The 27,992-nt window shown below is 43.6% G+C and overlaps 2 protein-coding genes across 2 annotated transcripts in view; both read left to right on the plus strand.

Annotated features, from left to right (window-relative positions):
* Positions 1 to 10,240, plus strand: part of polr1a (RNA polymerase I subunit A) — a 93,949-nt gene extending 83,709 nt beyond the window's left edge. The window contains exons 36-38 of the mRNA XM_079513505.1: positions 3,667 to 3,784; positions 4,593 to 4,757; positions 7,772 to 10,240. Coding sequence (XP_079369631.1) covers positions 3,667 to 3,784; positions 4,593 to 4,757; positions 7,772 to 7,872 — 384 coding nt within the window. The 3' untranslated portion in view covers positions 7,873 to 10,240. The remainder of the gene's footprint in view (positions 1 to 3,666; positions 3,785 to 4,592; positions 4,758 to 7,771) is intronic.
* A 5,823-nt stretch (positions 10,241 to 16,063) lies between these two features.
* st3gal5 (ST3 beta-galactoside alpha-2,3-sialyltransferase 5) overlaps positions 16,064 to 27,992 on the plus strand; it is a gene marked incomplete at its 3' end in the record, with an annotated part of 57,654 nt that continues 45,725 nt past the window's right edge. Inside the window, exon 1 of the mRNA XM_079492702.1 lies at positions 16,064 to 16,188. The remainder of the gene's footprint in view (positions 16,189 to 27,992) is intronic.

A 27,992-nucleotide genomic window follows, 5' to 3' on the forward strand; every position in this document is an offset into this window, starting at 1 on the left:
GAATCTGATCTCAGGTCTAAATTGGTTAAAAACACTGAAAATAATGAATGTGCAAGCCCACAGTGCATCGCTACGCATTTTCAGCTTGTATTGTAGATGGGCAGAATGTTAAGCCTGCAACGACATGCCCAGAGTAGTGCATGTGGCTGCCATGTGTTGGCTGGTTGTGAGCAGCTATATAATGTTTCTTTACTCAGGAGTAGGGGCGGATATCGCCAGGTACCTGGCGATGCGATTACATATCGATTCGGAGGGTCACGATTCGATTAATCCCGATTAATCCTGATTAATCGGGCTACGTTACGATTCGATTTAATCCCGATTAATCATGATTAATCACTCACTGTTAATCACTCAGTCACTGTGTGACTAATAAACAAAGTGCTTTCTAATGATTATGAATATATTAGGCCTGTCAGTCGATTAAAATATTTAATCGCGATTAATCGCATGATTGCCCATAGTTAATCGCCGATTAATCGCAAATTAATCGCATATTTTGTATCCATTCTAAATATACCTTAAATCAGTGGTTTTCAAGATTTTTCATATCAAGGTCCATTATGTATTCTGCATTTGAGCCACAGACCACCATTTGATGACATTTAGCCTTCCATTTGGTTACCAACTCTCCATCATTTAGCTGGGGACCACCTGGAACCCCCTCAGGGACCACTGGTTCAATCAGAACCACTGCTTTTCAAGTTTTAAATACTCTTATCAACATGGGAGAATGCTTGCTTTATTGCAAATGCCATGGAAGAGGGAAACAAAATCATAAACTCAACTCAACACAGTCTCACACACACACACACACACACACACACACACCCAGGCGAGAGCTCTCTCTCCTGTAAGCACGCACGCACAGTCAGGCTGTCAACATTAGCTTTAGCATTAGCATGGTCTGTGTAGCATCACGCTATCACAACTGACTATGTTTGTCAACCAAAACTGCCAGAGTTTTGCTTTTGCCCAATGCCCAATTCAAAGAGCTTCTGATCTAACACGTTGTGGAGCAAATGAATTAATAACAAGCCCAACGAACGCGACGACTCGAGTGCTCACAGCTCAACTGCCCAGCCCACACTGGTAGGCTACACTCGATCTGCGCACCGGTCCTGCACAGGCTGACGGACGAGTCACTGGGAGAGAGAGTGGGGAGAGAGGCGGGGCTCACTGACTGCCTGCATTCACATGAATGCGTCTCTCAACTATTCTGTCAAACTTCACCGTGCGTTAATCGCGCGTTAATTAAATTAACGCCGTTAAAATGACTTTGAGTTAACGCACGATTAACGCGTTAACTTTGACAGCCTTAGAATATATATATATATTCTTTCACAGTGCACCTTTTTAACTCAAATCTATGCTTCTGGGGGGGTCCCATAGAACAAAATATTTTCAGATGGGGTCCGTGGCCAAATACAGAACAGCAATAAACAGATGAATCGAACACTCAGGCCAGCTCCTCCCCGTCAAACTCTTAGAAACATTAAGCAGCTTTCTTTAAAAAAAATAATGAGTTTGTACAAGCATACAACAAATATATTTTAATAATGACATAAGATGTCATGTCATTAACAAATAAAGAAATACATGGGCAGGATTTCGGTTGACGTCAGCAGCACTCTTTGTCAAATTGTCTTTATTCTTTGTTAGGACAAAAAGGTGCTTTTCTTTGTTTCCTTATTCAGGGATTTAATTTTCAGTTACTGAAGCGTCATTAAGGAAGCTTGGGGTCAGTTCTTGAGACTATATATGTTGCACTTTTCTGTTTTTTTGCACACATTAAGGAGCATTTGGTTTAAAGTGTATGGCAACATTTTGGATTGTATGACGTTGAGGGGACACGGGAACTCGATAAAACTCACAACGTGTGCAAGTTGTGTGAAAACAAATACAGTGGGAACAAGATGATATTGCCCACTGACATCCAGAGATGCAGTCAAGACAACCATCCCGATCCCGAACACACGGACACAGCCGTGGTCCATGCACTCAGAAAAGGCGACTAGAATTACGAAGTCCATCGGCACTTTTATTGCAAAGGATTTACATTCATATTCGGTCGTGGAGACTAGCGACGGATTCCAGGCCATGTTATGCACTTTGGAGCCACACTACATCGTCCCATCTCGGCCACATTTCACAGACGGTCGATGATGTGAGTTTTATCGAGTTCTCCTGTCCCCTCAACCTCAGTTACAATCCAAAATGTTCCCTTTCTGTCATCTTTTTTCTCTTCCCCTCCGCGTTGGTAACTCGTTCTGTTTTGGTTGTTGAAAGCTAAAGCGTGTGCGAGGCTGTGTGCGTCACTCTAAACGGTCCGGTACGACGCTGCAGCGCAGTCACAGATTAGTTCCGCCCTTTTCCTCCTGTAAAAAATAATAATTATATAATCGATTTTTGACATTTGTGCATCGATGAATTATCGTTCATGACAGCATCGCGATTAATTGGATAATCGATTTTTTTCCCCACCACTACTCAGGAGTGCTCACACTTTTGTTGAGTGGTGTAAACCACTCCAACAACTGGCTTTGTACCCGTGTCTGTTCGTACCAAAAAAAATGTACCCGTGTCTGTTAGTACCAAAAAAAAAATGAGCATGGTTGCTATGGTCACCCAGTTCACACGGGTGTGATTTCATTACGTCAGACATTACGTCAGACCACAGCTGATCAGTCTATATAAGACCTTACACCACTCAGTTCACACGGGTGTGATTTTTCACTTGAGAGCCACTTTCAAAATAACCAGCTCAACAAGATCTAGCCACCGTTACATACAGTAATAAGACAACATAACTAACACACTTGCAATGGGGAATACAGGGGGAAATGGAATTAGCCGTTTTTTGTTTTGTTTTTGAGGGGCGCTAGCCCCTCCTATATACAGCTTGTCCCCACACGTCTCAAGATTTGCCATTGACAGTGAAAGGGGAATTCAGGTCAAATGTCCACTCAATCTTGTCCCCACAAGATTTGCCATTGACAATGAAGGGAGAAATTAGGTCAAAACGAGCAAATCAGCCAACCAATCACAGGCAACAGGCATTCTGATTGGCCAGTATGACATGATGCATGATGATGTAAGATGATAAGAGCGCCCCTCACTTCACAAGGGTGTGACCTTTTTTTTGTAATAACTTTGTAATGCTGACGTTTGTGCACAGTATTGCATTGTGGGTTTGAGCTGACAGGACCATTTATATGTCAATCAATCAAGTCACCTTAATTCAAATGGCAGATGCCATTTGCTATATATATATATATATATATATATATATATATATATATATATATATATTTAAATTATTTTTAGTTTTTAGGTCATGTGGTCTATCTGCACAGATCGCGATCTACCTTTTGGGCACCCAAGTTTACATGGATATATCATGTTTTTATGGATATATCATGTTTTATGGATATATCATGTTCTTATGGATATATCATGTTTTTATGGATATATCATGTTTTTATGGATATATCATGTTCTTATGGATATATCATGTTCTTATGGATATATCATGTTTTTATGGATATATCATGTTCTTATGGATATATCATGTTCTTATGGATATATCATGTTTTTATGGATATATCATGTTTGTATACATGGATATATCATGTTTGTATACATGGATATATCATGTTGTTTCAGATCCTGGACGTCAACAGGCTGTACTCTAACGAGGTTCACACCATGGCCAACACCTATGGCATCGAGGTGGCTCTGAGGGTCATCGAGAAGGAGATCAAAGACGTGTTCGCCGTCTATGGTACATGCACACGCACACACACACATGCACAGACACACACACATACACATACACACGCGCGCCCACACACACAAACACGCGGTTCCGGGGGCACGGTGGCACAGTCGGTAGTGCTGTCGCCTCACAGCTAGAAGGTCCTGGGTTCGATTCCCGCTCGGGACGCTGAGGGCATGTTCTCTCCTCCGCGTCATCAGTGCCCATACCCGAGGCGGGGTTGGCGGGTTGGCGAAAGGGCCTTTCTGTGTGGAGTCTGCATGTTATCCCCGTGTCCCCTAGGGTAGGTACCCTCACAAAAAACATGCAGTAATCCTGGTCACTAAACTGCCTCCCCCTGGCCAGCCGGGGCACCTGATGGAGGGGAAAGGAACTGGTTGGGAATAACGTGTTCCTTCCATGCGCTACGTCCGGCCGGGGAAACTCCCCCCTGTCAGGTGAAAAGAAGCAGCTTGGACTCCTCATGCATAGAAGGAAGCATGAGGTCAGTCCACTGCCCCCCCCCAGGTTGGCAGAGGAAGTGTAGCGCCCAGGATTACATCAGATAATTGGCACTGGGTGAAAGATTGTGGGATATAAATAATAAAGAAATAAAAAAAACACGCGGTTCCATGTAAATGCTGACCCTCTGTGCGTGTGCGTGTGCGTGCGTGTGTGTGTGTGTGTGTGTGTGTGTGTGTGTGTGTGTGTGTGTGTGTGTGTGTGTGTGTGTGTGTGTGTGTGTGTGTGTGTGTGTGTGTGTGTGTGTGTGTGTGTGTGTGTGTGTGTGTGTGTGTGTGTGTGTGTGCGCGCGTGCATGCGTGTGTGTGCGCAGGTATCGAGGTGGACCCCAGACACCTGTCGTTGGTAGCAGACTACATGTGTTTCGAGGGCGTCTACAAGCCACTGAACCGACACGCCATGCAGTCCAACGCCTCTCCTCTGCAGCAGATGACCTTCGAGACCAGCTACAAGTTCCTCAAACAAGCCACTATGATGGGTATGATAAGAATAAATGATACTGTACGTCAGGGGTGGGCAACTGGCGGCCCGGGGGCCACATGCGGCCCCCACCTTCACTTAATGTGGCCCTCAGGTTAACCCATTTTGACCTGAGATCAGATTCTGACAGTTTTCTGAAACAGCTATGTTTCTATGTCAGTCGTTCTTCAATTTTTCAATAGCTAAAGCATAACATAATGCTAACACCAAAAGGTGCGTAGTGCCACAGTCCCACAGTCCCACACCTGCTGTGCGTAGTGCCACAGTCCCACGCCTGCTGTGCGTAGTGCCACAGTCCCACGCCTGCTGTGCGTAGTGCCACAGTCCCACGCGTCACACGCTGACGTGCCAATCAGCTGACCAATTGGGCGGGGTTTTTAAGCAATTTACAATTTAGGCATTTAGCAGATTTAATCCAGAGTGATTTACAATAACGACAATAACGACTTACAAGAACAGAAAGCATGGCAATACATCACATACATAAAAAGTAGTTATCATGAAACATGCGTAAGCTAAGAACGTAACAGTGGAATATCTATATAATGAAACTATACATATAAACTATACATACTATACTATACGTATATACTATAAAGTGCTATGACTACATAAAATGCAATTCTAGTGCTGTCTACGTAACATGCTATAAGTCTGTATAAAATGCTATCTAAGTCTACATAAAGTTCTATCTAAGAGGTCTATCTAAGCTCACCTAAGGCTGCAATATTCCTGCATTCCTTACGTTCCTAGTTGTCGTTATGAGCTGTTTGTTCCCACCGCCACCCCAGCACCACCGGTAAGCTCTGCTATTCCTGTTCCCCATGGAGGGGTTGTTATTGTATATCTATCTCCCTCCCTGCTCTTAACAGTTTAAGGGCCCCAGACGGAGATCACCGTCAGGTTCAAGTGCACGGTCAGTTGCCCGAGACGGAGATTGATTAACAGGACGGAGATTAATGATATCAAAACCGGTCGCATCGCTCCACAGCCTAGGAGCGCTTGTTGCCCAATCCTCGGTGTTGCACAACAGTGACACGTCATCGAAAATGTTTCCTGCCTTTTTAGCGGACGACAACGAAAATCTTAAAACGTTCATAACTCGCGATCTAAATCATCCCGTCTAATTATGAAAAAAGATCCTGTGTTAGACGGCTTGAGGCCCGAGCCCTCAAGGTGTTAATGGTTAACACCCCGAGCGGCAAGGACGGAGTTCTCCGTTCAATCAATTAGTAACGCCCAGCGCTCAGGACGGAGATTGATAAAAAAGGACAGAGATTATTGATATCAAAACCGATTGCATCGCTCCACAGGCTGGGAGCGTCTGTTGCGCAACATGCTATGTTATTTTCCAGTGGGACGTCATCGAAAATGTTCCCCCCCATTTTAAGCAAAGATGATGTGTTAGACGGCCCACCGCGGTCCCGTCGCTGATCGCGTTATAATTAATCATACCTCCCGTTGTTGTCGTTCGCCTCAGGAGTGTTTTGGCTACATCAAGCTACTTCAGCTACATCCGGGATAGCATCCGGTCCGTCGCTAAATGTGCTCCGCTGCTCAGGGCTGGACTGGGACAAAAATTCGGCCCGGGCATTTTCGCGTGAATTTGGCCCAGACCGGCCCACCACAACCAGCGCGCAGATAGCAGAAACTCTACCACCCACTCCGTCGAGGCACACACACAAACAAGCCCTAATACCACCACTTTTACAGAACAACATAAATGATACAAACAGTAGTGGCCCTAAGCAACATAATATTATGTGGCCCCACCCCTGCACTGCACCGCCGGGGGGGTCAGGGGGGGCGCTACCTGGTGGCCTGCCTGCCTGCCTTTTTTTTTAATCATGGCGGCCCCCTACGGTCGCGGCCCACCGGGAAAATGCCCGGTATGCCCTGTGGCCAGTCCAGCCCTGCCGCTGCTATAAATCGCTGGGCGCTCTGATTTCATGGATTAAATAAGCCCGGCGTTCGGGGTGTTAATGATGGTTGTATAATTGCGCCAGAGCAGGGAGAAAAATGTACCCGAGCCGAACGCCAAGATAAAATATTATATGCACACTTATATTCTCATTCTATAATAATATTTGTTCAATCTATTTGTGAGTTATCTGACTGAACAATAACTATCAAGCATGGTGAGCTGGTAGATCGATCAGCTATTTTTGAGTTTTGAGTATCTTGCAAAGAGCTTTGCGAATGAGACCCATTGTGTTTTGTTAGCTAATCGGGGTGTGTGCGTGCGTGCGTGCACGCGTTCACGCGTGCACTGTGCGTGTTTTAAAAGACAAAGATAACACATAACCTCCAACTTCCGTGCTGAGCAAAGCTGCAAATGCAGCAAAACCACAGTCTATAGTAGACGAACAAAGGGCTCGCAAATCACTTTTAAAATGTAACAAATCATTATTTCCAACAGCAGCAGACAATATAGGAACAACGCTTCGACCTTGTGGTCTTTGTCAAGTGTGTTTCGTTTAGTTTCGTTTATTTGAAGAAAAAAAAGGTTACAGCAGTTCGAAGAGAGCAGTCCTGAGAATTTCTGTATATCAGGTGTGGGCAACTTTGACGATGGAGAGGGCCGCTATATTTCCACACTCACTCCCTAGGGCCATATATTACTGTTGTAGCAAAAATATTTTTGCTATATTTGAATTGAAATCTTGAATTCTTTTTTGCCATTTTTTAATTGGAATCCTGAAAATTAACATTTTTACATAATTTCAAATACCTTTAATTATGCTTGTGTTGAGCAATGAGCTACTAATTTAGACTGAAGTAATTAAAGCGGGTCATGTTTGCATGTTGTGGAATTGTAACAGCTGAAACCAATATTATATCAGTGTTCTGAACCTGAGGGCCACATTAAGTGAAGGTGGGGGCCGCATGTGGCCATCGTGGTCCTCTCTGCTCTCACAATGACGGTGACAAACTTTCCACCCCTAGACACTCAACCTTTTACAGGAAGGAACCTCTTCTAAAGCGTGTTCCGTGTGGTTTGTGTCTCCTCAGGTTCTTACGAGAAGCTGTCGTCCCCGTCGGCCTGTCTGGTGGTGGGGAAGGTGGTGAGAGGAGGGACGGGGCTGTTTGAGCTGAAGCAGCCTCTGCAGTAGACTTTTGAAATAATTTTAATTTAGAAGGAAAATAAACTGTCTTCCAGGCATGGAAAATGGTTTGGAATGAACCAAAATTCGCTATTGATTTTGTCCGTAAAAACTAAAACGTGTCCCAAGTCTAACACATGTGAAATACTGATGTAACATGCAGTGGCGTGCACAGACATTTAGAGGGGCAGGTGCTCAAGTTAAAAAAGGGCACCTTGTGCAGCGCGTGGAACCGGCCGGTTGCCTTAATCCATTTTGGGCGGGAACCCCTTTTGGTGTTAGCATTATGTTATGCTTTAGCTATTGAAAAATAGCAGATCTACAAGCTCATAGCGCGCCACCGAGTGGCGCGCTATGAACTTGTAGGTCTGCTATTTTTGAAAAATCAAAAAAAAAAGGAAAAAAACGTTTTTTCCCTTTTTTTTCCAAAAGGGCACATTGCCAAAAGGGCAGGGGGTGCTCTAGCACCCCCTAGTGTCTATCTGTGCACGCCACTGGTAACATGGTAGAATGTAGCGCTGGGGCGCAGCGAAGACAACCAACAACCACAGACTTCCGCGCTAAGCCAAATTGCAAAGGCAGCAAAACCCCCCACAGAACAAAGGGCTCGCAACGCAACTCATTTCTAAAATGAAATGAATCGTTATTTCCAACAGCAGCAGTAAGTACGTGTGTTGCACAAACTGTGAAAATGCATTGTTTAAAATGTGCTAGTAGCTAGAATCCATGCCACTGAATCTCTGTCGGACGGAATCATTCTTGTATCTCCATATTTCAACTTTTGATGGTTGTTTTTTGTTTGGTTTTTTTGCCCTATTTGATCCAACTAGAGTGTCGTGCAACAAATGGCAAAGTTGTGAGCTTTTAGATTGGCAATTCTATATTATTATTTTTTTTATGTTTATTCTTTTGCGGCTTTCGCCTTTATTTTATATTTTTTATAGAGGGACAGACAGTAGGCTGCCAGGAAATGGGGGGGAGAGAGAGATGGGGGAGTGACATGCAGTAAATGCCGGATCGGGAGTCGAACCCGCGGCACACTGCCAGACTCGGACCACCGGCCAAGGTGCCTGGACCGCTGAGCCACGGCCCAGGCCAGCAATTCTATTTTTTTTAAAGTGAAAATGGTTAAGTATGTCTGTGGGTTGTATAAAGAATGGGTTTGCACACATCCAGTCCCTCGCTGGTGCTGCACAAAGGTTGATACAATGTAGAAGAAGAGGAAGTCCGCACAACAGCTCAGCTCCACAGTCTTTTAACCCATTTTGGGCGGGAACCCCTTTTGGTGATAGCATTATGTTATGCTTTAGCTATTGAAAAATAGCAGATCTACAAGCTCATAGCGCGCCACCGAGTGACATAGAAACATAGCTTTTTCAGAAAACTGTCAGGATGTAGAAGACATTTTTAGAATCTGATCTCAGGTCAAAATGGGTTAAAACAGACTTACAAGAATGACTCGACGTTTCGGCCATCGTTGGCCTTCATCAGGTGACAAAAGTCACCTGTGAAGCTGAGCTGTTTTGCAGACTTGCTCTTCTTGTATAACTATTGAACATGTTATAACAAACAAGAGCTTGTGACTAAATTATAACTACAGTTTTTTTTGTGTTATTGTTTTTTGTTTTTTTTGACTTCCGACTGCAATGATATGATGTCGTTGCTGTCGGCCGGAAAGCTTTTATCTCCATATTCTACCTTTGTTTCTCCCCGTAAATTAAACGCCCCTTATGTGATCATACTACAGCGCCACACAAAAGCATCGAAAGCAGCAGATCCACAAGCTCCAAACAAGCTGCTAGATCTGCTACTTTTGCTATTGATTATCCCAAATGAAGAAAAAAGTAATCTGAAAGAATATATATTCAAAGATTCGTGCCGCTTTTTTTACGCTTTTTCAAAAATAGCAGACCTACAAGCTCGTAGCGCGCCACTTGGTGGCGCGCTATGAACTTGTAGATCTGCTATTTTTCAATAGCTAAAGTATAACATAATGCTTAGTTAAAACACCAAAAGGGGTTCCCGCCCAGAATGGGTTATAATTTGAATGGTGAAACTGGTGGTTTCCACCCGACAGGGACAATGCGATATCGCTCCATTGCAGATCGGTTCAAATTCAAGCCGGTTATGTTCACAATGTAAATGAAAGAGAACGCGTGTCCGCAACTTTATAGAGCATAATACTTTTTGTTTATTTTCATATGTTTTTGTTTTTGTATATTGCGACCACCTTGCGACATATTTGACTCTGGGACTCGTATACAGCACATGGGCTGACGACATTGATTCGGAGTTGACATTGAATTATATATGGCCCATTAGTCAGACGCAAGTTTTGAAATTAAAAGTGTTTTCTTTGCTTGTTGTACAGTAAGAACAGTTTGTGCTTGTCTCTTTATTATAGAATATAAGTGGAGAAAGTTAGACGTGTGTGTGTGTGTGTGTGTGTGTGTGTGTGTGTGTGTGTGCGTGCGTGCGCAGACTTTAAATATAGCCTACTTTGTCTTTTTACTCTTTGAAGCTTGCACCCATGGTGTGATAACGCCATGGCCTGTGTCCAAACAATGTTTTGATTGAAACCTTTATTTCAGGGAAATCCAATTGAGACTTTTCCAATGGCGCCCTGTATACAAACAAGAACATTTACAACAATGCCTTCCTTTCACTTGTGACCATCAATCTACTGCCCCCCCCCCCCCCCCCCCTCTTCCTCTATAACAAATGTTCCTTTCCTCCGTATGTTAATCTAGAGGAGCTTGGATTCACCTCCTGCGTCGTGTTCCTCAAACCCCCCTCTCTCTCATCTCTCTTTCTGTCTCCAGAGGGACCTATGACTGATATTATAAACCCATACCTTGTGTACCTGTCATGGAGGGACCTATGACTGATATTATAAACCCATACCTTGTGTACCTGCATGGTTGGACCTATGACTGATATTATAAACCCATACCTTGTGTACCTGCATGGTGGGACCTATGACTGATATTATAAACCCATACCTTGTGTACCTGCATGGAGGGACCTATGACTGATATTATAAACCCATACCTTGTGTACCTGCATGGAGGGACCTATGACTGATATTATAAACCCATACCTTGTGTACCTGTCATGGTTGGACCTATGACTGATAATATAAACCCATACCTTGTGTACCTGCATGGAGGGACCTATGACTGATATTATAAACCCATACCTTGTGTACCTGTCATGGAGGGACCTATGACTGATATTATAAACCCATACCTTGTGTACCTGTCATGGTTGGACCTATGACTGATATTATAAACCCATACCTTGTGTACCTGCATGGAGGGACCTATGACTGATATTATAAACCCATACCTTGTGTACCTGTCATGGTTGGACCTATGATTGATATTATAAACCCATACCTTGTGTACCTGCATGGAGGGACCTATGACTGATATTATAAACCCATACCTTGTGTACCTGCATGGTGGGACCTATGACTGATATTATAAACCCATACCTTGTGTACCTGCATGGAGGGACCTATGACTGATATTATAAACCCATACCTTGTGTACCTGCATGGAGGGACCTATGACTGATATTATAAACCCATACCTTGTGTACCTGCATGGAGGGACCTATGACTGATATTATAAACCCATACCTTGTGTACCTGCATGGAGGGACCTATGACTGATATTATAAACCCATACCTTGTGTACCTGCATGGAGGGACCTATGACTGATATTATAAACCCATACCTTGTGTACCTGCATGGAGGGACCTATGACTGATATTATAATGGACCCTAACGGGTCCATTTGGTTCCATTTGTACACTCTCAGAGTTAAGTGGTTTTACAATATAAATTGGGTTACCAGAGGTAGAAATGCCATTAAATCGGGGTTCCGTAGCATAATGCGTGTGAAACTGGGGGGTCCATGAAATTAATATGTTTCGGAATCACTGCTAGAGCTGTAAAAATCCTCCCTTATCGGTGTCACTGGCATATGTTTTCAAAAGGGGGGTCCGTGGCCTAAGAAATGTTGATTTGGGGGTAATTTGACACAAAACAGTTTGGGAACCACTGCGTTAAATAAACCTCATGAAGACAGTGCTCGCCTTGTAATTCCTCACGCTTTATTAGTGTTTAGAATTGCCACACCAGCGTGCGTGCGGGGGCCTGCCCAACACCCTTATCAAGAAGAATATTTGACAAAATGTCACTATCATAAATATTATTTAGAATGATTGTCTAATTAAAGTGAGCTGGCTGCCATCAGTCAGTATATCGTTAATCTAACAACTTGAGACAGTCACATGCATATCAGTGACCATGGTAAGTTCGCTGTTGCTTTTACACCTCATATTTTGTGCAGATCTGAGGTATGTTCCTTGGTTAGCTTGGTCTGTACTGTACAGAGTCAGGTTATTATTGTTTCCCCCTAGTTCCAATCAATGTGATACGTAAACTGTCTCCAAGCTCTTCAGTTTGCCCTCGTCTTCAAGTGAATATGTTAGGCTACTGTGTTTGATAGAGATGCAGGAGGCAGAGGAGATCGCACAGTGTAATAGACCAGGGGTTCTCAGCCCGTGGGTCGCGACCCCTCGGGGGGTCGCCAAATTGTAAATAGACAGATGTAGATAGATGTACATGTTGGGCCAAGTTAATGTGGAGCATCTTGCTTCCATATGTATTACATACAGTAGGTATAATAATACATATACAATTTATATAGCCCTTTTCTGAGTACGCTAAAAAACTAATTTATTAGGAGAAAAAACTATTTAAAGATTTTTTTATTTCTTCTTTTTTTTTAAGAAATATTGAGCCAACGTTAAAATGCAGTCAAAGTGAGTACATTGACGGTTGTTTTCTTTTTATTAATTGATAATTGATGGCCTTGCCCTGACATTTGACCTTTGTGCCCTAGGCCAAGTTCCTGATAAAATATAACAGTCATATTTCTCTATTTTGTTATATTTTTGTCATGTGTTTTAAGAGTGAAAGAAAACAAGAAGTGGTGTTATATGAGATAGTTCCGTATGTCTGTGCAGTACAATACTGTATGTAAGAGCCATTTGAGCAGTGGTGGAAAAAGTACTCAATTGTTTTACGTAAGTAAAAGTACCAATACTGCAATTTAGAAGGACGTCGTTACAAGTAAAAGTACGGAATTGAAAATGTACTTGAGTAAATGTACAAAAGTATCTGCATCAAAATGTACTTAAATTACTAAAAGTAAAAGTACTCATTGCAGAATGTCCCATTTCACAGATTCAAAATGTGTACAAAATCTATTGAAAATAGTCACTGGATGGCATTGTCAATTTGTCAATCAAGGCCTAGGTTACCATGGTTACGGGGAGGGTATTTAACCATGGCTCTAATCAGCTGCAGGTGTTGCTGACAGGGGGGAAAACAGTTTTTAGACTGTGATTCAAGGATGATTCTGTGTTTGAGACACTATTTTATTTGATTTGATTTATTTAGAAAAGTAATCATAATACAACATTATAACCAGGCAGTGATTCAAGGATTTCACAGTAAAGTCCAAAGGCCTCACTCACCTTTCGATCTAGCATACAACATTGATGCATGCTAGATGTAAGCAAGATGTAAGTGTGTGTCATGGCAGCCCCAATGCATTTCCAATGGAAGTCACATGGTTTGATACAACATTTTGGACTACAAGCTGTTGTATGGCTTTCGGCTGTGTTTCGACTGCCCCCCTCCCCCTCATACAACACACATGTTGTGTCAAACCATGTGACTCCCATTGGAAATGCATTGGGGCAAGATGTATCACACCCTTTGTATACAACAAGCATACATCAATCTGTTGCGACCGTGTGAGTCGCCCCAAAGACTTATTTCCACTGTTATGTCCATATCAAATAAATAAACATAAACATAAATACATAACAGTACATATACATTACATACGCAACACAACATGTACGTCCCTATCCATCCCTCTAAAGATGACCCTTTATAGGGGAACCTTTTCCAGTAGCCATTGTTTAGTCTTCTGTTTAACATTTTGGGCGGGAACCCCTTTTGGTGTTAGCATTATGTTATGCTTTAGCTATTGAAAAATAGCAGATCTACAAGCTCATAGCACGCCACCGAGTGGCGCGCTACGAGCTTGTAGGTCTGCTATTTTTGAAAAATCGAAGAACGACTGACATAGAAACATAGCTTTTTCAGAAAACTGCCAGGATGTAGAAGACATGTTTAGAATCTGATCTCACGTCAAAATGGATTAAATGTCCTCAGATTGGAGGTCAGTTTAACACTGGTTCCCAGGCTGTTCCACTGTGTGGCTCCTATATAAATGAATGAGCCTTTTGCCCACTTTACTTTTAAAAGCAGGGATAGCACCACATCTGCAATACTGGCTCTGGTGAAATGGTTGTGTACCTCGTTTACCTGCCTGAAACATGTTCTTAAACATGCTGTTTATTTAGGCTATGTATGTAAAAGTATAGGACTTTAGCTAATACATATCACTTAATATAGGCTACTCTATGTTTGGCAGAGGCGGATTTACCGTTGGGCTAGGGTGGGCTGAAGCCCGGGGGCCCCCGACTAGGGGGGCCCAAAAAAAAAATATATATATATATATATATATTTTTTATTTTTTTTAATTATAAAATTGTAAAGTGAAATCCAATTCAAGTGAAATGTGTGTATTGTTATTGTATTTAGTTGTATTATGGTTAAACCATTGAGAGCTTCTGCCTGCCTGCCTCTCTTTTTAGGGGCCTGGAAACCCCAAAATGAAAACAAAATAGCCCAAAAAAAAATCCAAATCGCAGGACGCGCGGCGCCCCAAGGGGGGCCCTCAAATTTGCTCCAGCCCGGGGGCCCTCAGCAAGGTAAATCCGGCTCTGATGTTTGGCCATCAGTTGCTGGAGCACACGTCATAACATCAAGCTGGCTGTCGGTAACCAGTAACGCCTAATAATGGGGTTTAGGCGCTACACTGTATGTCTGGTCCCTTAAGCCCTATAACCACACCAGAGTTGCAACATGCAAACATTTGTATTATGGAATACAAAGTGCTTGCTCAATCAAACTCATTAATATATATATATATATATATTTGCATCAAGAAATACAAATTTTGTATTTCTTGATGCAAATATATCAACTTATTTGGTGTTGCTAGTGAAAGATACGGTAATGTGTGTGTTGTGTAACTTACAGGAAGACTGGTCATGTATACAGTTGCAGTCAGTAAAACCGTGTGGAGTGTGGTTGAAAGATAATTATGACTAAAATCATGTGGGGGTTTGGCAGTGGGGGCCTGGAAGGAGGAAGCTGTTAGCACCTCTGAGGTTGCGTGTGGATGTTTGTTTGTGAAGTACTAGGCCTAATGGGTGTAGGTAGGTGGGGAGGGGCATGTCCGTTTATGCTGCAGTTATGAGTGATTAGCAGCAGGAGCTGCTGAAACAGGGAGCCAGTGCAATGAGAACAGGATGGGTGTTATCATGTGTCCATGCTTACAGACTTGCTTGCACTTGACTTGATATCTTTATAAATGGTTGAAAGTTCAGTTCTTGTTTGACTGCAAGAGTCTTTCCGAGTTCTCTTTCTTCATCACTGTTCAGTTCTTGCTGATGAGACAAATGCTTACAGTTGAGTAATGATGAGAGAGCTCTATCGAGTTCCATGTATGGATACGGCTGAAATTTCAGTTCCTTATTTATTTGTCCCAGTTCTCTGTGTGCTGGAAAGGTCCAGTCAAATGATATGCTGTCAGAAAGGCTCTTAATTTCCAAGTTCCATTTCTTCACTATCACTGCATGGGCTAGTTGCTGCAATTAATTCTCCCAAAGATAATTTATTGTATATCTTTTGTGTCATGCCCTCTGTTCCCATTTCCCAAACTCATTCAACTGCACGTCTATTGTCTCATAATTGTGGTTGAAAAATAGTAGTAGCTTTAGACACTATTATAGAGACCTTATTGCTTAGATTAGCTGGTATATAATTCCACAGTTTATCCCGTGTATAGTGAGGAGACCTTTGTCAGATGAGCTAAGGGTTCTGGTTGGCATGCATGGGTTATAAGCATGTCATGTCGGAAACATAGGAAGGAGCTTAATATGTTCACATCGTCACCTAGACCCACTGTTTCGGAACCAAACTAGAGTAGGCCTATAAATCTGAGCTTTTATTGTGAAGGCTGCGGAAGACGCTGGTGGATTCAAAGATAATGCTGCTGCTGCGGTGGAATAATGATGAAAACAACGGAGTGAGATTCCCAACTAAATGACCGTCCCGTCTGCAGTCAGAGAGCCACCATATGGCGGTGCATTCACACCTATACGGACGGGTGAGTGAGTGCTTCATCTGTCAACTATATAGATGAACATGAGCAAATAGACAACGGACAAGAAGAGACACGGGACCTTTTTAAAAATCTGTACTCGACCGCAATCCGCTATCCAAGCTGCTGTTACACCGACATGTGTGACTTAATATAGCCTGCGACCGACCGCAAGCGTTGCCATGTCTGATTAGTATAAGCGACTTTGGCCGTATTATTAGTGTGAGGGCACCAGACCAGACTATTGTTATTGTAAATGAGGATAGTTTTGGCCGCACACACTCGAGCCATATGTCAAATCGACCGGCTTCATCGGGAATCGTGTGCTTGTATTTTGCTAAGAGATCCGTTGTATAGTTTAATTGATATTAATTAATTCGTTCTCCATAGACTTATAATGGGGAAATCGAAGACTAAATGTAAGTATTTTTTTCCCTTGGAGACCGTAAGCGCCATATTTACAAGACTTGGGGGGGAGGTTCATAATAATTATGAAAATTAATTGAAAAGGAATTACATCAGTCGGCCTCATGGTGGCGCTATAACAGCCCACTTTACGTTTTTCCCTATAACTCTTGAACCGTAAGTCGTAAAATCAAAATGTGTTTTCCCATGGGTCAGTGATTCCTTGGGTCATGATGCATTTCCACATATAGGCCACGCCCATTTTCGTCAGGAAAATAATTCCTAAAAATTTGAATTTTCTTTAAAACACACTTTTGGCTCCTCCTCCTACTGATTTTGTCCAAATCTCACAAAAATCAGCACACATGATCTCCGGACCTATCCGATTAAAACACCAACTGCAGAATTTTGGTAGTGCGTATCGTTCGTCCGAAGATAGTAGGAGGGGCCTATTTTACAAAAAAATCCATAAATCACGAACGGAATGCCCGATCCATCCCAAATTTGAATCACATGTTGCGGGTGGTTCAATCAACCAAGTTCCAAAAGCAATTCCATTTTCATCCATAGGGGGCGCCGCAAATGCGAGAAATGTAACCGTTTGTCGCAAAAACATGATTTTTTGGGGGATACATCACCTCTGAATTAGTTACGCATGATTACAGGGGTGACGTGACATTGTAATTGGCTGGCAAAATTAGTGGGAGGGGCCTATGTAAGCGACTGCGGCAACCACACTTTGCAATTTTTCAAAATTGCGACTTTTCTAGTTATAATTGTTTTCTTCCTGACATGAACAGTCCCCAATTGTTGTAAATGTAAAATTCTATACCAATATGGTTGTTAACGGGTTGCGGTTTTCTTTTTTCTTATTCTTCTTTATTTATTAACAGTTTGCAGAAAACAGCACAGGGTCTTTACACTCAGTAGCCGACTCAATTCATCTAAATTCTAAACCATTGGTTTTCAACCAGTGGTCCGGGGACCACCAGTGGTCCTTGGGGGGGTTCCAGGTGGTCCCCAGCTAAATGATGGAGAGTTGGTAACCAAATGGACCCTATTAGATCGTTTAACTCTTGACAGTGTACAAAGAAAGCACTTTCATTTTACACTCTCAAGAGTAAATGATTGTTAAACATCGTCATTACTTAATTTACAAGAAGTCTACAGAATTAGATAATGTAGAAGAATTGTTATTTAGATCGTTTGCCTGTTATCTCTCCTAATGGTACCGACATCAATACAGAATGGAAATGTGGGCAACATCTCATCCAACGATAACAAAATAGTCTTGGGTAGTTTTGGGTCTGAGAGGCTATAAACCTTATCGTAAGTGGTGGTTCCGTGGCTCAAATGCAGAATGCATAATGGACCTTGATATGAAAAGTGTTGAAAACCACTGATCTAAAATAACATTTAATGACAGACAAACAATAGTATGCAAAACATATAAACTGTTAGAAATCAAAGAGAAAAATATGTAGTTGTGAATTGCAGCCACCAGTAACGGCAATGTATGAGCTCGGTCCCAGCCTTACTCATCTGCGAAGAGAAAAGCCACGGTCGCAATATAAGGTGGAGAGTGCATAGTCCGGAAGTGTCGGTCCGGAACATCCGTCAGATGTATTTCCCCCCGGATACAATATTTCTTTGACCAATCACAATACTTGTTTCATTCACGGAGAATGTATAGTCTCGCGTTGCCAGACTGTTGACTCTCGCAATTTCCAAATGCTTATATAGCATTCGGAGATTGTGGGATAGTTGTCTGGCTACGCAAGACTAGAGAATGTAAACAGATTTGTAAAGCGGCAACGTCTGTAGGAGCCGATCTACAATAGGCCATCACATCATGTATGTCTATGTGCCTTCATGCCATGTCTAACATTCCTGTTAGTGTGCTTTGTCACCCTCTACAGACATGGCAGAGACTAGAGGACATCCCTGTTAGTGTGCTTTGTCACCCTCTACAGCAGGGGTTCTCAACCCGTGGGTCGCGACAATTTACAATTTAGGCATTTAGCAGACGCTCTTAATCCAGAGCGACTTACATTAGGCAAGAACAAAAGTATGGGAATACATCACATATATAAAATGCATTTATCAAGAAACATGCGTAAGCTAAGAACGTAACTAGAACATATCTATATAATGACACTATACATATTAACTATACATATATACTATACTATGCTATACATATGTACTATGATGTGCTATGACTACATACAATGCAATTATTGTGCTGTCTACATGACATGCTATAAGTCAAATGCTATCTAAGTCTAAAAAGTGCTATCTAAGGGGGTAGGATAAGTGCTATGGGCCATGATGGAGTCTGAAAAGGTGGGTCTTCAGACTACGGCGGAAGATTGGGAGTGATGCTGCAGTTCTGATTGCAACGGGGAGTGCATTCCACAGTTTTGGGGCCAGAAGGGAGAAGAGTTTGGGACGTGTGGAGCGTTGTCCCGGCGTTTTTAGTGAGGGTACTTCCAGCTTTCCTGCGTTGGCTGATCTGAGTGCGCGGGAGGGTTTGTAGGGTTCAATCATGCTTGCAAGATATGGGGGAGACAACACGTTCAATGCTTTTAGACAGAAATGAAAGGAGTGATACCGGTCTGTAGTTCTTGACATCTGAGGGGTCAAGGGTTGGTTTCTTGAGGAGTGGAGTTACTCTGGCTGACTTGAGGGCAGATGGGACGCAGCCTGAGGTTACTGAGGTATTGATGATGGAGGTGATGAAGGGGAGCAGATCAGGTGCGATGGTCTGGAAGATTGGAGACGGGACAGGGTCGAGAGGACAGGTGGTAGGTCTAGTGGATGTCACTAGTTGTAGGACCTCGTCTGGGGAAAGAGGAGAGAAGGAGGACATGCATGGTAAGTTGGGGTTAGTGTTGGTTGAGTCAGATGCCACTTTATGGGGGAGGGGGGGAAAGGAGCTGCTGATATCGTCAACCTTCTCAAAGTATTTGACAAAAACATCAGCAGTGAGGGATGCAGGTTGAGTGGGGGGAGGGGGCTTAAGGAGGGAGGAGAAAGTGGAGAAGAGTTTCCTTGGGTTAGAAGTACAGGATTGGATTTTGGTGTGGTAGAAAGAGGTTTTAGCAGTGGTTAGTGAGAGGGAGAAGGCAGAGAGGAGTGAGTGAAAGTGGGAAAGGTCATCAGGTAGCTTTGTCTTGTGCCACCTTCTTTCGGCTGCCCCCCGGGGGGTCGCCAAATTATTTTGGGGGGTCCCCAAATTATTTTCAATTATTATTATTATTATGTTTTTGCAACTGAATGGCTGGAAAAGAGAAATGAAGAGTTTACATAGTACACATAGTACATGCATAAACTTTCCTTAATGATTATATCCGGTTTCAGTATTTATTCATGATGTATTTTCACTATTATTGTGGTTATTGTAGCGGTCAATTTGTATTGGGGGTGGGGAGGGGGGCGGGGCGGGGGTCACAAGACATGGCCAAAGCATTTATGGGGGTCCCCGGCCAAAAACGTTGAGAACCCCTGCTCTACAGACATGGCAGAGACTAGAGGACATATGGTTTGGTTTAGTTTAGTTTAGTTTAGTTTAGTTTAGTTTAGTTTAGTTTAGTTTAGTTTAGTTTAGTTTAGATTAGTTTAGTTTAGTTTAGTTTAGTTTAGTTTAGTTTAGTTGATCATCCTTCAGTTTCAGATACAATATTTAAAGACAATGAATGGAAGCTGTTACAAAAACAAAACAAAACATGAAGATGATCAAAAGGAGTAGGCAGAAGCTGAAAGCTTTTAAATGCCTATCCTACTTACAACAGAACATGATTCGTAATACTCATTACATTAACATTAACAGATTCACAAAACAAAAGTCAGATAGGAGAATTCCACCCTACACCAACCCCCTATTTGGTCACATTTGCTGCACAAAGCAGTCAGTTAGAAAAAGGTACTCTCAATCAACCACCACAAGAACAAAAGGTCTTTACAACGTCATTTCCTTGAGCGCTACTTCCGCCAAATTTCAGCAATGCACTCTAGTCTACAGCGTATATTGTGCCCTGCAGTGTGGCAATGTATAGGCCCAATGTATAGGCCCAATGTATAGGCCCAATGTTGTTTGTAGATCTGCTCTTGATTGATTGAATTATTTATTGATTAACATTAACAGTTTACAGTGACAGGCAGGTTAGACAGTGGAGGAGGTTAGACAAGTGTGTGTGTGTGTGTGTGTGTGTGTGTGTGTGTGTGTGTGTGTGTGTGTGTGTGTGTGTGTGTGTGTGTGTGTGTGTGTGTGTGTGTGTGTGTGTGTGTGTGTGTGTGTGTGTGTGTGTGTGTGTGTGTGTGTGTGTGTGTGTGAGAAATGGGACATTCTGCATATTTATTTCTACTTTAAGTAGCCTACATTTTGATGTGAATACTTTTACTCAAGCAGGCTAAATTTTGAATTCGGGACTTTTACTTCTAACAGAGTATGTCTACCTTGCAGTACTTTATTATTATTAATATTAATAATGTATTATTATTATTATTATTATTATTATTTTAAGAATATGACTAGAACGTTTTCCACCACTGATGGCTGGTCCGTGTCCTCATGTTCTTGTGGACATGGTAACACTGACTGATTCATTGCATCGTGATTCTGAATCACCAACCATCACATTTACTAGTTTTCTAGTGCGTGTGTGTGTGTGTGTGTGTGTGTGTGTGTGTGTGTGTGTGTGTGTGTGTGTGTGTGTGTGTGTGTGTGTGTGTGTGTGTGTGTGTGTGTGTGTGTGTGTGTGTGTGTGTGTGTGTGTGTGTGTGTGTGTGTGTGTGTGTGTGTGTGTGTGTGCCTTAAATTAATTAAACTTGTTAAATTAACATGTTGGTACACCAAGCAGTTGAATTGCTTTCAGGCTCGCTTGTTTACCACAGTCTGTCGGTCACGTAATTCGATAGGTCACCACAAGCGATGTAACCGCTAGCGTCGTTTTACATGCACTGTTAGGTTTTCTTCTCGTCAGTAAACATATACAGCGATATGGACCATAAAGCGGCGCACCGTTCCATCATCACTTCATCAGCTTGTTTATAGTTTTGATATACATTGTTATTCAGACGTCTCTGGTGAGTTTTTCTGCGCTCCTTTTTCCTTCATAAATGTACAGCTGTGCTGTTTGTAGATTAAGAGGAATGCGTTGGCATCCCCGAAGAGAAAACATAACCGCATTTTGTAGTGTAGGCTATATAGTATTGTGGCGTTGATACTTGATCACATCATATAATTGTGATAATAATATGAAACACATACACAGTCAGACATGCATTCTCTCTGCATGACGTCTGTTAGGCTACTCAAAGTTAAAAAAAAAAAAAGGGCTGCAAAATATATCCATTGTTTTATCAAATAATTATTTATTCGTTACTTTACTGCAATCGAAACCATGTCTGTTATGTTTAAAAGAAAAATACATACAATTCTTGTATGTACATAAACGCAAATTGCTTAATAATTGATTGTTTTATTAAATTACTAATATTTTCTTAGAAGCGGTGGTGACATGCCAACTAGGGTTCAGGTGTGTGTGTGTGTGTGTGTGTGTGTGTGTAATTAAATTGATTAGTTGGATTTAACTGTTGCAACCCTTTACTGCACCACACACGACTATAACAGTATTATAGCACACAGTCACTATATGTAATTATAACACACAGTAAATATAACAAAACCAGTATAGTAGGCTATATATAGTTCCACCGCTCAGTTTGCACGGGTGCGATTTTTAATAGTCTCTTTGTGAACCACTTGTGGGCTGTAGTGGCACGATGGATGACAGTGTTTTAGATTAGATCAGGGGTCTCCAACAGGGGGTCCGGTCCTCAGAGATGCATTAGATCAGGGGTCTCCAACAGGGGGTCCGGTCCTCAGAGATGCATTAGATCAGGGGTCTCCAACAGGGGGTCCGGTCCTCAGAGATGCATTAGATCAGGGGTCTCCAACAGGGGGTCCGGTCCTCATTAGATCTTCCCGCCAGATATGGGCTCATTTTCCCATAGACTCTCATTATAATGAAGGTAAAATATATATATATTAAAAGTAAAATAAATAAATAAAAACGTATTAAACAATGTAAAAAAAAAAAAAAACGTTTTTATTTATTTATTTTACTTTTAATATATATATTTTGTACCTTCATTATAATGAGAGTCTATGGGAAAATGAGCCCATATCTGGCGGGAAGTCAAGAAGCGCACCACCTGTACCCCTTCTTTATGCTAATAGCTAGCTTAACTATTCAGAGAGATAATACGTTACTTGTGTGTGCTCTTGTTTTGTTTCTTTCTCAGCCACAAAATGTTAGACAGATGCTAGGTTCATTGTTTACCTGCTATCCTACAGTTTCTTTGAGACACACTACATTGTTCTTGCTTCACTTGACTTCTCACTTTCTCTACTTTTATGTGACTATCCACCGTGCTTGTCCAGAGTTCATGTTTCTCACTTTCTCAGGTTGCGAGTGGTGGAGGGTTTGTCACTTTCTCAGGTTGCGAGTGGTGGAGGGTTTGTCACTTTCTCAGGTTGCGAGTGGTGGAGGGTTTGTCAGTTTGTGGCTCGAGCAGGAAGGGGGCATCACCGGCGTAGATGCATTGGTAGGTTATAGGGCATTAAGCAACTAGTCGACTAGTAAATCCACTAGTCGCATTAGATCAGTGGTTCCCAAACCTTTTTGGCCATGCCCTGTTACCTCCTGACCTATAGCTGACTCACCCCCCGACATGGAAATATAAATTGCATATTGCTGTATAGAGACATACATTTCCTGCATTTATCCACATATATGCAGCACATATATGAACCTGAATATGGCATAATATAGGCTATATTCTGCATATACTTGCCATATATTGGCATAATATGTTAGTATATACCATAGCACCACCATTAGCCTTTTCAAGTTGTGCACCCCCTAGAAGGCGCCCGCGCACCACAAGGGGTGCACGCACCACAGTTTGGGAACCACTGCATTAGATGATTAGAAATGAGATAATTGAATTCAGTTTGACATGTCAGCATGACACACAGATGACCTGCTGCAAAGTAGAAGTGACCTCTCTACTGATCAGTGTGTGTGTGTGTGTGATGTTAGTTAATTATTTAGGAATCCAACATGGACAGAATACTGTAGTGATGATGTCATACAGTACCATCATCACAGTCTGGTAGGAAACCTTGTATCTCCATTATAATATAATATTATAATAATAATATAATAACCAACCAGACAATTATGTGTCACACTCACGTGAAGTGAGGGGCGCACGCAGCGAGGGCAGTATTTACTGCCCTATTAGCCTAAACACACATTGAAGTCCATAGACTTGGCTGGCACAAATTACATCACAATTTATGACCCTAAAAAAACATTAAAAGTCCATAGACATGGCTGACGCACATTATATTTCATTTTACCCTAAACAAACATTAAATTCCATAGACCTTTGCCGGGATGGGAAATGTATAATTAGGCTCTTGACAAACATTAAAAGTCCATAGACTTGGCTGGCCTATGACGTAATTTCGGAAATGTTTCGGAGGAAGCCTGGTGGAGAGGGGCAGCTGAACAGAAGGTCGCCCATGGTGCGGAGCTTGGGGAGAGGCGGTTAGTGTTGTGGAGGTTGCGAGTGGTGGATGGTTTTGTCAGTTTGTGGCTCGAGCAGGGAGGGGGCATCACCGGCGTAGATGCATTGGTAGGTTACAGTAACTAGGGAGATATCTTGCACTCTGTCCTGGAGGAGATGGGAAGCCAGTGGAGGACGGGGGTGATGATGTGCTGCTCGTATGCAGGGACGTGCAGAGAGTGTTAGTGAGGCAGGGGCTGAAATTCCGTAAGAGGACACACATTTATTTTTGGACAAAAATAGCAGATATACAAGCTCGCTGAGCTTGTAGATCAGCTATTTTTGGAGCGCAACCCAGCACTCTTTTTTTTTTTTTATCACTTAGATTTTTATTTGTTTTTGAACAAACACACAATAATAAAGGACATAACACAGCACAATACAAACATGAAAAACAAAAAATAAAAATACAAAAAAGTCGACAATGTATATCAAATCTTGCTCAATACATCACATATTCCTAGACATATTCTGGTGTTCCTCATTCCCCCATACCCTCATTGCTCATGATCAGGTCATTGAATATTGTCCATTTGGACCAGCAACCCAGCACTCTTATCTACTGGAGATGTGGTGTAACGACATGGAGTTTTCTCAACGCAAAATGCTGTGTTCAAGTTCAGGAGACCGATTCATACTCCTATTTTACCGCTGTTTCGGCGCTGTAGTGCCGAAATGATTTCAGATCGTCAGAAATACTCAGTAGCACCGAAGAGCTTTAGGACGGTACCCGCCCCCCCGAACCTCAAATGACGTCACATTGTAGGCTCTACAGAGCCGAACCGACTTTTATTCGGCTCTAAAAGTATGAATCGGCCCTTAGGAAAAGAAAGCAATTCTCCTGAATGCTGCCTTCCGGTATGGCATGGAAAGGAGGGGCATGTGCATTTCTTTCACCATACCAAATGCTGCATTCGTGGTCTGAAGAGGGCAGTTGTTTTTACCAATGGGTAAAAGGGCAGGGGCTGAAGCCCCTTTTGATGTCTATGTGTGCATGTCCCTGCTCGTATGTGTACACTCGTCAGGACTGGATGTATTGGAGGGAGTTCTTGCTTTGGATCCCGTTGAGAAGGGATTCTATTATTCTATGTCTTTGTTATATGTATTAATGCTGTGTAGGTAGTGTAGCTCTTGATTGTTTTATTCATTGACGTACTGTTTACCTGTGTGTGTTGTGTTGCAATGCTGTTTGTCTCAAACGGAGGAGTGAAACATTCTTTCCTGTGTTTGTATCCTTGACGCTTCCTCGATGAACACGATGTAACTTGTTTTTTCCTGCACAACGTCTAATCAAATCAAATCAAATAAATCAAGTGCGTTACAGCAGTCTGGCCAATCATCAGACAGTGTGAGGAGTGCTATAGGTCTAGGAGATCTGTTCTGTCTGCAGCAATAAGATTGTAATAATAACTAGATGGACAGGATGTTGAATTCAAGCCATTGGATCTTACTAGTGGTTGTTCTGTTGTTCTTTTAACCCATTTAGACCGATTCTACAAATGTCTTCTGAATCCTGACAGTTTTCTGAAAAACATATGTTTTTATGTCCGTAGTTCTCAAAGTGTTTCATGTCAAGGACCCCACAAAATATACTAGTCAACTAGGAAAAATGACTAGAAGTGAATGTCCTAGTAGGTTACAGTAACTAGGGAGATATCTTGCACTCTGTCCTGGAGGAGATGGGAAGCCAGTGGAGGACGGGGGTGATGATGTGTCTGTCCTGGAGGAGATGGGAAGCCAGTGGAGGACGGGGGTGATGATGTGTCTGTCCTGGAGGAGATGGGAAGCCAGTGGAGGACGGGGGTGATGATGTGTCTGTCCTGGAGGAGATGGGAAGCCAGTGGAGGACGGGGGTGATGATGTGTCTGTCCTGGTGGAGATGGGAAGCCAGTGGAGGACGGGGGTGATGATGTGTCTGTCCTGGAGGAGATGGGAAGCCAGTGGAGGACGGGGGTGATGATGTGTCTGTCCTGGAGGAGATGGGAAGCCAGTGGAGGACGGGGGTGATGATGTGTCTGTCCTGGTGGAGATGGGAAGCCAGTGGAGGACGGGGGTGATGATGTGTCTGTCCTGGAGGAGATGGGAAGCCAGTGGAGGACGGGGGTGATGATGTGTCTGTCCTGGAGGAGATGGGAAGCCAGTGGAGGACGGGGGTGATGATGTGTCTGTCCTGGAGGAGATGGGAAGCCAGTGGAGGACGGGGGTGATGATGTGTCTGTCCTGGAGGAGATGGGAAGCCAGTGGAGGACGGGGGTGATGATGTGTCTGTCCTGGAGGAGATGGGAAGCCAGTGGAGGACGGGGGTGATGATGTGTCTGTCCTGGAGGAGATGGGAAGCCAGTGGAGGACGGGGGTGATGATGTGTCTGTCCTGGAGGAGATGGGAAGCCAGTGGAGGACGGGGGTGATGATGTGTCTGTCCTGGAGGAGATGGGAAGCCAGTGGAGGACGGGGGTGATGATGTGTCTGTCCTGGAGGAGATGGGAAGCCAGTGGAGGACGGGGGTGATGATGTGTCTGTCCTGGAGGAGATGGGAAGCCAGTGGAGGACGGGGGTGATGATGTGTCTGTCCTGGAGGAGATGGGAAGCCAGTGGAGGACGGGGGTGATGATGTGTCTGTCCTGGAGGAGATGGGAAGCCAGTGGAGGACGGGGGTGATGATGTGTCTGTCCTGGAGGAGATGGGAAGCCAGTGGAGGACGGGGGTGATGATGTGTCTGTCCTGGAGGAGATGGGAAGCCAGTGGAGGACGGGGGTGATGATGTGTCTGTCCTGGTGGAGATGGGAAGCCAGTGGAGGACGGGGGTGATGATGTGTCTGTCCTGGTGGAGATGGGAAGCCAGTGGAGGACGGGGGTGATGATGTGTCTGTCCTGGAGGAGATGGGAAGCCAGTGGAGGACGGGGGTGATGATGTGTCTGTCCTGGAGGAGATGGGAAGCCAGTGGAGGACGGGGGTGATGATGTGTCTGTCCTGGAGGAGATGGGAAGCCAGTGGAGGACGGGGGTGATGATGTGTCTGTCCTGGAGGAGATGGGAAGCCAGTGGAGGACGGGGGTGATGATGTGTCGGTCCTGGAGGAGATGGGAAGCCAGTGGAGGACGGGGGTGATGATGTGTCTGTCCTGGAGGAGATGGGAAGCCAGTGGAGGACGGGGGTGATGATGTGTCTGTCCTGGAGGAGATGGGAAGCCAGTGGAGGACGGGGGTGATGATGTGTCTGTCCTGGAGGAGATGGGAAGCCAGTGGAGGACGGGGGTGATGATGTGTCTGTCCTGGAGGAGATGGGAAGCCAGTGGAGGACGGGGGTGATGATGTGTCTGTCCTGGAGGAGATGGGAAGCCAGTGGAGGACGGGGGTGATGATGTGTCTGTCCTGGAGGAGATGGGAAGCCAGTGGAGGACGATGTGTCTGTCCTGGAGGAGATGGGAAGCCAGTGGAGGACGGGGGTGATGATGTGTCTGTCCTGGAGGAGATGGGAAGCCAGTGGAGGACGGGGGTGATGATGTGTCTGTCCTGGAGGAGATGGGAAGCCAGTGGAGGACGATGTGTCTGTCCTGGAGGAGATGGGAAGCCAGTGGAGGACGGTGGTGATGATGTGTCTGTCCTGGAGGAGATGGGAAGCCAGTGGAGGACGGGGGTGATGATGTGTCTGTCCTGGAGGAGATGGGAAGCCAGTGGAGGACGGGGGTGATGATGTGTCTGTCCTGGAGGAGATGGGAAGCCAGTGGAGGACGGGGGTGATGATGTGTCTGTCCTGGAGGAGATG

The sequence above is a fragment of the Electrona antarctica genome (assembly GCF_951216825.1).
Source record: "Electrona antarctica genome assembly, chromosome: 1".
Classification (NCBI taxonomy): Eukaryota; Metazoa; Chordata; class Actinopteri; order Myctophiformes; family Myctophidae; genus Electrona; species Electrona antarctica.